This window comes from Tarenaya hassleriana, unplaced genomic scaffold, assembly GCF_000463585.1.
Source record: "Tarenaya hassleriana unplaced genomic scaffold, ASM46358v1 Cleome1, whole genome shotgun sequence".
Lineage (NCBI taxonomy): Eukaryota > Viridiplantae > Streptophyta > Magnoliopsida > Brassicales > Cleomaceae > Tarenaya > Tarenaya hassleriana.
Window position 1 is genome coordinate 5,053,245 of NW_010960187.1, and position 11,726 is coordinate 5,064,970.

Sequence of the window (11,726 nt, forward strand, 5' to 3'; positions counted from 1 at the left end):
CTACGTACGGTTTATGAGACGAGGCATTTCATGGGCAATCTCAAGAGACTGATGGCAGTGAAAGCCAAGTACGATCCTTCCAACTTCTTCATGAACGAACAAAGCATTCTTCCTGCTTTCACCCCATAATAATACACTTTTATGTAAAAAAATAGCCATGAATACATACATATCATCCGGTCCATTTAAACTTAACCCAACATCATATGATAAGCGATGAAACAAAACTTGTTACAAATCTAAATTCGAATATACATTTAGAAAATCATATTTGTAAGATTTTTTTCGATTTCTTTGAGATATAGTTAGAACAAAAATCAGATAAACTTTTGGGCAATAAAAAAAATATCTTTAAAACCGGAGGTTACGATGAAGAACATAAAACATATATCTAAGGGAAAAAAGAAGATATATATATTTTTTTTTATGAAATGATATTTTTCTTTTTTGTTCCAAAAGGCTCATATCGCCGACAAAGACAAAACGGCTCCCAAAACGCGTTCTAGATATTTTTTTTTCCTCTCACATCAACACGTTTTTTTTTCCTCTCATGGAAGAAGTTCTACTAACACGTTCTGCACTAATTCCACCTTAAATCGCTGACCCAACAAAAAAAAAACGCACAGAAATAAAAATTACGTATCCTCTGACGACATGATGACATAATAAATCTCAAAACATTTTCTTTGGACCGAATACATTTAATTATGTACACTTGGCAAGTATTGTCCCGAAATCAGCGAAATCAAAGACGGAAAGTGAAATTGAAAGCGTAGGAAATCAATGCATATCGACATTAACGCATATAGTCTTTGTTATTGACATTTATAATTCGTCGAGATTTGTCAAAGTCTACGCAAGGCAAGTCGTGATGCATAGTGGCATGTACCAAACATATATTATGCGTCGACATTTTGCTATAATGGTAATTACATATATAACGAGACAGCTTTCAAATATCCCTTCTTTCTCGCCTTGTATAAAAATCATAGTTTTCCGTTATACTTTAAATTAAATTTCATCCTTTTATTAATTTTAAAGTTGCGGCATTAAAAAACATTCCATTTAAATTCCCATTCTAATCTCGTAATTAATTTCTTTTACCTTATATCAATAAATGATCATTATTTTTGAAATAATTATATTTTTAAATATAGTAGTATATATGATTGTAGAAAAATATGGTTTATATATTAATGTAAAAAATAAAATACATGAGATATGGTTTAATATTTGATAGATACGAATGCCAACGCATAAACAAAGTCTAATTTCATTGTCACGTTCTCGTGTTACTGTTCTTCAATTTGGATTTTTCCGACATCAACCTCTGAATGCTCTGCGACCATTGACTGAAATCTCTCAATCGAAAACAATTATCGATTCCTTTACAAAATATATAAAAAAAAAATGTAAAGTAAATAAAAGGACAAAGTGGGAAATAAATATATTATTGTTTATTAAATTAATTAAATTTAAAACCACTAATCCCAAAGAGGTTATCTATGTTACAGTTATAAATACGCTCCAAAAACTGCAGAGAGAGCACAAAAACCAAGATTCCTTCGCGATGACCAAACTACCCTTTGTCTCTGTCTTCTTCTTCCTCCTCTTCCTCGAGTCTCTTCCTCTTTCCTCGTCTGCAACTCCTCCTTCCGATTCTTCAGTCTACGATTCCTTCATCAAGTGCTTCTCCGACCAAACTAAATCCCCACAATCGGAAATCTCAGACGATGTCTTCTCTCAGACAAACCCATCTTACTCTTCTGTTCTTCGCGCCTACATCCGAAATGCCCGCTTCAACACCTCGTCTTCTCCGAAACCCACCATCATCGTCACTCCTCGCTCCGAGAATCACGTCTCCGCCGCCGTAATCTGCTCCAAAACCCTAGGATTCCTCCTTAAGATCCGCAGCGGCGGACACGACTACGAGGGACTCTCCTACATCTCAGACCAACCCTTTTTCATCCTCGACATGTCGAATCTCAGGGACATCTCCGTCGACATCGCCGAAGAATCCGCCTGGATTTCTTCCGGCGCGACACTCGGCGAAGTTTATTACCGAATTTGGGAGAAGAGCCAAGTCCACGGCTTTCCCGCCGGAGTTTGTCCGACGGTCGGCGTCGGCGGACACATAAGCGGAGCAGGGTACGGAAACATGCTGAGGAAGTACGGATTGTCGGTGGATAACGTCGTGGACGCGAAGATCGTGGATGTGAACGGTCGGATTCTTGACCGGAGAACAATGGGCGAGGATTTGTTCTGGGCGATTAGCGGCGGAGGCGGCGCGAGCTTCGGCGTCCTGTTGGGTTACAAGATCAAGCTCGTGCCCGTACCAGAGACAGTGACGGTGTTCCGGATCGAGCAGTTCATGGGCCAAGGCGCGACGGAGATGGTTCACCGGTGGCAATTCGTGGCCCCGAAGACGGACCCGAACCTGTTCATGAGAATGCTGATTCAGCCCGTGACGAGGAAGAAGCAGAGAACGGTGAGAGCCTCAGTGGTTGCTCTGTTTCTAGGAAGAGCAGACAACGTGGTTTCTCTGTTGAGTAAGGAGTTTCCTGAACTGGGTCTGAAGAAGGAGAACTGTACGGAGATGTCCTGGATTCAATCCGTTCTCTGGTGGGATAATCACGTAAATGCCACTGCCATTAACCCTAATGTGCTTCTTGATCGTGACCTTGACTCGGCCGGTTTCCTCAAAAGGAAATCAGATTACGTCGCGACTGAGATCAGCAAAGATGGGTTGGATTGGTTGTTCAAGAGGATGATCGATGTAGGCAAAGTAGGGTTAGTTTTCAACCCATACGGTGGGAGAATGAGCGAAATCCCGGTGGGGCAAACGCCATTTCCGCATCGAAACAAGCTCTTCAAGATTCAGTACTCCGTCAACTGGAACGACCCTTCTGCAGAATCAGAGAAGGACTTCCTGGCACAAGCCAAGAGGCTTTACAGTTACACGACCGCATTCGTGACCAAGAACCCGAGAAACGCGTATCTGAATTACAGAGATCTCGATATCGGAGTGAACGATCACGGGAAGAACAGCTTCGAGGAAGGAGAGGTGTACGGAAGAAAGTACTTTGGAGACAATTTCGATCGACTGGTTAAGATAAAAACAGAGGTCGATCCCAAGAATTTCTTCAGGAACGAGCAGAGTATACCTACCTTGGCAAGTAAGGAATAAAGAGCCGAAGAGCTTAACTATCTCATCCGATTATTCTTATGGTTGTTAATCAAGTGTTAGTGAAGCAATTTGATTGTATTTCATGTAATATACGATATAAATATATAGTTCGATGTCTATTTTATCTCGTTGTCTACGTTATCGTTGTACTCTTGTTCATGGATTCCTTGCTTAAGGAGTTTTGATTATTCAAAGTGGTAGCTTAAAAGTGAATGCGATCCGTTGAATGTATCGTTCCTACTTCTGCATCTACAGGACCTGGAAATCTCCGGAAACACGAAGATATCGACATCGGCTCGGAAAAATCTACGGTGATTTGAGCCGATGGATGGTGATTTCTGGTATTGTTATTAGGGTAGATCATGTTCTGGTGGTGTTGAATGAGAATCTGTGATATGCATTACATTTCATTTTGTCGTTGGGTATCGGATCGATGGCTGATGGAGGCGGGTTTTGGCTGCAGCTGCGAGAACGGCAGCTGGGTCGGGTGCGGGTCCGAGTAATGGAGCAGGAGGAGGAACCGCCGGATTCAGCATGGTTGCAATGTTTGGTCTTGTGCCCGTGGTTTTGCAAGTTGTGGTTTTAACATTGCGCGAAGTGGTTGGTGTTCATGACTGAAACCTTTGGAAAAGTCTAAACCCCTTTCGCTGTATAATTAAATTTCATTTCGTTTTTTTTAGATATTTAAAAATTAAAAGTGGTTGGACTGACTTATTCGAGTTTGACTTAATCATTTTTCGTCCATTAATTGCGGTTATCTGTCCATTTGGACTGATCACGAGGGTCTAATATGGAAATTTCTCTCTCTAGATGCTTTGACTTAATCTTCTCAACTCATTTTAGGGGGGTGTATATATGTATAGAGTGTAAGGATTGGATTTCACAATAAATCTAACCGATCTCGAGGGTGTACGGAAGATAACCGATAGAACAAGAATGATGTGCATTCGTCCGTTTCCGGACATGTTTGTGGCACATAAGTCCACGTAGATGATTCTAACATCGCACCATAAACGGAAGATAACAACCGTAAAAAATCGACTGGAACATAAGGTTTTTGATCCAATAACAACCACTAAGGATCATACATGTTCAAAGAGATCATGAAAAGAAACCCTAGAAAGTCACAAAATTATGTGTTATGAAGAAGATCACGGATCGTTCTACAACAAGACCCTTTGTTTTTGTTTTTTTTTAATCTAAAACGTGACAAATTTGATGAGATATTTCGACGAAAAGCTTTTTCTAAAAGAGAGGGGAGCTTGTGGGGAAACGGACCAGCATCCATTGCTTTTCATAGGCCACCAAGTGGCTCCAACCCAACTCCTCCAGCAACTTCAGCTTCATTTCGTACAGTTCCTTCTTCGGAGGCTCATTCTCGCTCTGAATCATTTCCTCCAACACCTGAAACCACCCATCAAACATTTACACACCCAGAGACCATGTTTAGCTTCAGATGATTTTTACCACATCAGAGATTCTACATATGCTTTCCTTGTAGGGGGAGAAAGTACCTTCAGCGCGATCCCGAGGCGTGACAGCCGTTTCTCGCGTAGGACACTGAGTTTACCGAACTTGGACGATTTCACATCGACCCATTTCATCAGTTCTTTGAAGTTCTCTTCGAATAGATCTTTCCGGCCGCCGCTTTCTTCTTCTTCTTCCTTTTCCGCCTTGAGTATCCAAATCGATATTGTTAATGAGATGCCAAAAACATTTCATCATATGACTCCATAAACACCAGAACATATTCTTGTGAGAATGAACAGAGAAACTATAATCGATACAGAGGAAATACATCGGTGTCCTTTACCTTCAGATTCTCGATGGTCACCATAGCTAACCCTTTCTGGTACAATGCCTCTGCTAGTTGATCACGGGTCATCTCCATCTTCTTCTTTAAGTTCTGATTTGAAAAATAACATCGTGTATAAATCAGATTCGCGAATCTTGAAAACCATATACAATGCACAGACACTGAGACAAACTTTCGGAGGTCAAATGCTATACATAAACAGGATCAAAGTGAAAGAACTTTGTAAACAAAAGACTGCAAACACCTCAGCATCCTCATCATCTGGATCGTGTTTGAGTGGCAAGAATCTTGCCAACTCATCCGTGTCGATACTGTCTATCACTTCGTTTGCTGCATCTATAACCTGAAAAGAGAGACAATCAGCTTCCAGGCTCATTTCTAGATCACCTATCATTTAATGCAATTTCTAAAGAACAAGAAATTCTTATATTGCTTGTTCCTCCTAATTATACCTTTTCATGGTGATTGATTTTGTCCTCAGCATCAGATCGAGAAAGCAGACCTTCCAATATCTTAGCGAGCAGTGGGGTATATTTTGGGTATTCAGACTGCCAAAGGAACAGATTGTGCACATCGGTTTACAGCATATTGTTCTACTAACACGATCTCTCTAAGATTTCCTCTGTTAGAAAATGTTATAAACATGTTTTCATGAGAAGAAAGAAAAGCATTTGAACTGGAAGAATATATAACCTTGAGACAACCACATAGCTTTTTCCATTCTGAACGCTCTTCTTCAGTTTCTTGTTTTAGGCTTCCGAGAAACTTGATCTTTCTGTCACGAATCTGATTACAAAGATTCATCATTATCAAGAAAAGAGAGTCGAAAAGAAATTATTCAGATATTCACCAATAAGTTCTGGATTCAACTATCTAAAAGTATATCCAGAATCGAAGAAAGGCATGGAACCAAAATTTTGCCCCTACCTCTTCCTCCATGCGCTCCAATACAGATTTAGCGCTAGTTGGAGCAGAAAATTTCCCTTTTTCTTCCTCTGTCTATCAAACAAAGTGTCAAAAAAGACCTACCTTCACGTGCAAACCAGGCAGAAAAGACATGAGGAAAGAAAAGATAGGTTCACTAGAAACCTTGTTTGGTGGAACGACATAAGATATCTGATAAGAAACGGGATTATCTTTCGGATTTTTCCCTTCTTTATCAACAAATGATAATTTCCCGTGTGAGATATCTCCCAGCAACACAGATCCTTGAGGTGCATTCTGCAGGTACAGTTAAACAGTAAATCGATAGGCAGTCAGAGAGAAACAAATACCACAGAATCAATTACGTCAGCAATCAATCTATGTTCAAAACCTTGGGCAGCTTATCCTTCATGGGTTGGCTCACATAAAACGCTTCCTTTTTCCTGCAATAAAATAAAAGTAAGAGATGCATGTTTAGGGAACAGAGTGTCGTATATCAATAAGAATATTTAAGGAGGATATGCAAACAGAAAGAATACCCAGGAATTAAAACAGATGATTTGAAGGCACCATTTCCCGTGACACAACCGTCTGGTTCAGAATAGAAGTTCAGCCGAATGGCCTCCTGCAACGCCAAGAGAGAAAGAGTCAAGCCTTCTTTCCACACATTTTCAGTATAAAGAAAAATATAATACACAACTTTACCTTTTCCGCCAAGTTTCTTTCAATAAACAAAACAAGCTGCTTCAACTTTTCCAGCAACTGCACATTTTCATGCCTGGTGAAAACAGGTCGAATAAGAAGAGACCGTAAGATACACAAAGTTGAACCATCAGCTTACTGCACTATGGAAAGACTAAGATCAGATTTCTACTCTGTCTTGACTTTGGTTTTTTAATGGCTGCTTCACAACGACCATTAAATCAAAACCAATATCACGACGAACCAAAGCTGAAGTCAAAGACAATATCGATCCAAAAGCTCAAGAGAACTTTCCGGGCAGTTACCCAAGATTGGGTGACCTAGTGGTGAGAGAACATGCAAAGCATGCTCTCACCCTGGCTTCAAACCCAAGCGTGGGGAGGGGCATTCACATGGGCTTCCCCGATCCTCTGGGAGATGTAGTTGGGCAAAGGTCCGATGAACTTCCGGATTATCAAAAAAAAAAAAAAAAACTTTCCGGGCAGTTTTCTGACCAATCTCATTCAGAAGATAGTTACTGCCTGGAGTCAGTTTGACATGACTCTACACCTCAAAATAGAAAGAAAGTCCATGCATCCAAAAGATTGGCTGGTTCTATCAGAGATGTAGCACAAACCTCAGATACAGCTGCAGAATATATTCTCCCTTGGGAAGTTTTGTAGCCTCCGGGTAAACATCACCCGTTGCATATACACGCTGGATGTAAGTAGGGGCAGCATGTGAGATTCAAAAGAAGGTATTAATCCGACCACACACGAAAAGAAAAGTGATTCTAAACAGAATGCAAAATAAAAAAAATGAAATCATTAGTTTTGTGAAACACGGCATCTTTTTAGTCGACAATGTGAAACAGAATTTACAAGCCTCTATAGACCAGTAGTATCCATCCTTTTTAGCTGTCAGTTGAAAGGGTACCTTGTTCGCATCAGAGATCATATAAAACTGGGATTCAAATTTGTTGTCATATATGCGATTATTCAACAAGGGTATATGCGGTTTCACTTCAGCTCCGTCTTCCAGTTTGAACTTGTAACTGCACAAAAAATAGGATGAGGTGTTCACTAACAACTGAGAAAGAGATAGACGAGAAACTGAAGCAGAAAAAGCAGATGCATAACCCACGTTAATGTCAATGCTAATATCTGTTTGCCGGACGGTAGTCTGTCACGGCTGGTTGATAGAGTCTTGAGTTTTGCATCAACAGGTCGATATGGAACTCGTATCTACAGTATGAACAAAACACCATGCATAAGAAAAATTGTGAACAAATAAAGCAAGTGAGATATAAGCAAAAAATCTTTAAGAGGCAAGTTGTGCCTTGTTAAGAACAGCTGTGGGAACAAGCTTTTCAGAAGCTAGAAGTGCTTCAGCTTCAATTTTAACCGGTGCTTCACTTCCATCGAGTATCAGCTCTTCTTTGTCAACATCAATGCCATGGAATGCAATCTGCAATAACCACACACAAGTCCCTTCAACTCATTTGTACTAAGATCACAAGATACTCAACCTAATGACCAAATGCTAATTGAATATAAAATCCTCCCTTTACCACAATAATGCCAAAATATCAAAACTAATGCTTACAAATTTTATCCTGGAATGACCCCCAGTAATTGTTCCATAGGACATGAGTAGGAGGAAAGAAAGGCTGCAACAAAACTAATGTCTAGAAAAGGAAATATTGGGGAAGGAGGAAACAAAGATAATCTCCTTCAGAAGTAAGAACAAGCATCATACTTTAACAAAAAAAAAAAAGAACAAGCATCATACACAACAACTAAAAGGGACTCAAAGCATCTACAGCTAAATAATAACAAAAAGGAAATTATACAAACAGACGTAAAGATCGCTGAATGATTCAATGCAGCCGAAGCATAGATAAATAAATAAATACAAGTGCATGCAATCCTCAGTAGTCAAAGACAAGGTTTGAACTCAAATGGATTAAGATACCCAGTTCCTACCTCAAAATCAACAATAGTCGGTTCATGACTTCCAAGGCCGCTAAACCACAATTGAGCTACCGCTAATTCCATAGTTTGACCGCCGACAACAGGGAATGAAAAGCTTTTAGAAGATGGAGATGAGAAAGTCTCAAGGTTCACCCACTTGATAGGCCTTTGCAGTGGACATAGCTGCAAATTAAGCAGAGATTAGAACCAGCAGCATTTAAAATTATTTTAAACCTTAAACATGCCTTACCTGAAGCGTTTCAATGAAAAATTGCCGAGTGGTATCAAACCCAGAAGTTCTTATTGAAGCCTCAACCCATGTCGCACCACGTGGAACCTCTACGTATCTTCGTTCAAGGTGGCCTAGAGGTGCAATTATTGAAGGAAATATCAACAAAAAGCAAGACTTGCATTTCAAGCCCGTATAATGTTTGTCTTCATACACCACAATAAGTCTACAAAAGATAACCTGCGATGAATGACATTTGCGGGAATGAAATCACTGGAGGTTGATGTGTCACCGTAATGGGCTTTATTATGGTGACAGGGATTCGGAAAACTGGGCCACGCTCTGGCGTTTTGCAATTAACCCCATACACTTCAAAGTAATGCACACCATTGCTGAGATTTGTAGGATCAACAACCACGCTGAAAAGAGATAGTTCATAAAAATTATTAACAAACATGACTACAAAGAAAGAAACTAATAAACAGAGAATAACAAAATACATAGAAATAGAAATATAAAACACTAACTCGAAGCTGCGCCCATTATGAGTGAGCAGGAGATACTTGGGAACTCTTACAACTCCTTCATCTGTAGAGGCCAACTCGATACATTCCTCAAATGGGACAATGTCCTTTAAATTACTGGCGCCTTCGTGGAATTTTGGTTCAACTTTTATCGTCCACTAACAATGTCACAACAATGCATGTCTCAGAATGTAAACACAGCACAAAACTGCTGTGTGCAAGTTATCTGGGAGGAGAACGAGTCTGAGCAGAGGAATTTTGAATCCAAGACAAATCTAGAAATTCGATACTCTGAGCATTAGAAATAAAAGAACAGTAGTGTGATGAAAAAGAGAAATGATATTAAGTAGGATGCAAACTAGTAAGCCTAGCGTGCATTTGGAAAGACGACTCTGCATACTTCAGGGTCTAATGTTTCCCGTAACATAGAAATAACTCACCTCAGTAGATTGTCTGCAATCAGTAGCCTCCCGCAGGTAGATCCCTCGTGATGTGGGGGCTGCAGATAACAAGTTAACAATCTTCAAGAGTATATGTTTATTAAAAAAGAACCCTCAAAACTATGATGGAATCGGGAACATCCAATTTCATTGTTATCAGCCTAATGAGAAACATCGACAGCTAGATTTCAGCAAACTTTAGTATAAAATGTTTCTGCATTGAGATCTTCAGAAATCTTAAAATGGTGCAGAAAGTCATTTTTTTTTTCTTGATGGTACATGAAAGTTTCCATTTAGTATCTATTGCATAGAGTATACTTACATGATTTTCCAGAGAGATTGACCTTGATCTGATAGAAAACAGATGGACACTCCTGAAATTGTTTCAAGTATTCGTATGCCCTGTAACGAGATAAACAGCAAAACTAATTATAGAAACTATACCGTTGAAATCAAAAACCTCAAAAGATACGGAAAAGAAAAACTCCATGGGATGGGATTTTACTTGTCAACTTGTATAAGTCCCTGTCCAATGGATAGTTTGTCTTCAGGTAGATCACCTACAGATTCAGATGAATTCTCAATGGCCCTCCGCACACTGTATGGACTAACTTGAATGCCTTGAGCCTGCAAAAGCATCATAAGACTTTTAATTGAATGAAAAATGTGCACCGAAAAGAATGGTGAGATAAAAAGAACATGCCAGACAAAACATCTAGGCAAAAAAAAATGTTGGAACAGAAACCTTTAAAGCACTGAGAAGTAATGCAATTGCTCCACAAGCAGAAGGAGATGCCATTGATGTTCCACTCGCACACATTCGTCTTTGAAGTGTCCATGTAGGAACAGGAGCAACAGCTGTGCCAGGTGCACTTATGCTGACACCAAGATCTCCATCAGAGGTTGGTCCCCGACTGGACCTACAACACAAATTGACATGTATTTTAATGCTTGCTAAACCCTAAAACTAAGAAAACGATCAAACTGCAAGGAGAAAGGGGGAAAATACCAAGTGGCCACTAGCCCCTCACAGGGAGGTTCCACCACCATATGGGCACCAGCGGCCATTGCAGGAGAAACATAGGCACCAACACCGATGATACTGGAAGTTGTTCCACCGGGTGCAGCAACTGTCGTCAATGCTGGACCATTGTTGCCAGCACAACTTACAAATACAAGGCGTTGCTTGTTCACAGCCTAATACAGAATTCCAAATCATGCAATATGAATACGACATAAAGCACATGCGATGTTAAGAGTTGACAAACAAATACGAGGGTTCTGAGATGATACTTCAGTAACAAGATCAATAAAGCGTCCGTAGTCCGGAAGCAGGGATGGCTCTGCATAACTCATGTTGATAAGATCACATTTATGCTGTACAAGGATAAAACAAAAACGTCAGCATGCAAAAGTAGATGCATGATAGAAAAAACACATTTCTGCCCAAAAATAGAAAAAACAAGCAGCACCACCACAGACTGTTCTGGCATTGAACAGCATCAAAGTGGTAGAAAATAACTTTCAAGCATTATTAATCAATCACCTCGGTTATCTACTTTCAGATATACAAATAATTACCTCTAAAGCTGCTATCAATGCCCGTGTCAAGCCAGTTCCAGTCTCCATTGAATCTAAGCGTGAGTCTCCAATTTTGCAAGATATTATCTGTGCACCAGGTGCCACTCCATTCAACAAGTGCTCCTAACAAGGTAGACACAGAAGATGAGTTAATTGACCACGAAAAATTATCGATACAAATCAATTAAGATAGTGTTGCGTCAGCACCCCAGGGTGGTTGGCAGTAGCTATTCCAGCAACATGGGTACCATGAAAATGACTATCTGTTACAATGCTTAGTGTGTTTCCCTCATCGTACACGTTGGCAACAAAGGAGCATGCATCTAATCGGCTAAACATACCATACTTCCGCTCAATTCTGCAGCAAATAA

At 40.0% G+C, this 11,726-nt stretch overlaps 2 protein-coding genes across 3 annotated transcripts; one reads left to right on the top strand and one right to left on the bottom strand.

The window, feature by feature from the left end:
• The first annotated feature begins 1,536 nt into the window (after positions 1 to 1,536).
• On the top strand, positions 1,537 to 3,861 carry LOC104812191 (reticuline oxidase-like protein). Of its 2 annotated transcripts, XM_010539237.2 has the most exons (3): positions 1,537 to 3,176; positions 3,443 to 3,528; positions 3,651 to 3,743. In XM_010539237.2, the coding sequence occupies exons 1-2, from the start codon at positions 1,571 to 1,573 to the stop codon at positions 3,505 to 3,507; spliced, it is 1,671 nt and encodes a 556-aa protein (XP_010537539.1). In that variant the 5' UTR covers positions 1,537 to 1,570; the 3' UTR covers positions 3,508 to 3,528; positions 3,651 to 3,743. The 2 variants fall into 2 exon arrangements, with proteins under 2 accessions (XP_010537539.1, XP_010537531.1); XM_010539229.2 differs by lacking the exon at positions 3,443 to 3,528 and having other exon boundaries at positions 3,651 to 3,861.
• Positions 3,862 to 4,236: 375 nt separating this feature from the next.
• Positions 4,237 to 11,713, bottom strand: LOC104824854 (tripeptidyl-peptidase 2-like). The gene is made up of 27 exons (XM_019202517.1): positions 11,563 to 11,713; positions 11,356 to 11,478; positions 11,068 to 11,151; positions 10,784 to 10,971; positions 10,520 to 10,694; positions 10,280 to 10,401; positions 10,097 to 10,176; positions 9,775 to 9,833; positions 9,338 to 9,492; positions 9,051 to 9,229; positions 8,832 to 8,944; positions 8,594 to 8,764; positions 7,947 to 8,075; positions 7,752 to 7,852; positions 7,545 to 7,662; positions 7,246 to 7,325; positions 6,633 to 6,705; positions 6,467 to 6,552; positions 6,319 to 6,370; positions 6,093 to 6,224; positions 5,931 to 6,002; positions 5,697 to 5,789; positions 5,456 to 5,551; positions 5,248 to 5,346; positions 5,001 to 5,093; positions 4,702 to 4,860; positions 4,237 to 4,591 (listed from the first exon to the last, which is right to left on the bottom strand). The coding sequence occupies exons 1-27, from the start codon at positions 11,692 to 11,694 to the stop codon at positions 4,433 to 4,435; spliced, it is 3,123 nt and encodes a 1,040-aa protein (XP_019058062.1). The 5' UTR covers positions 11,695 to 11,713; the 3' UTR covers positions 4,237 to 4,432.
• Between the last annotated feature and the right edge of the window lie 13 nt (positions 11,714 to 11,726).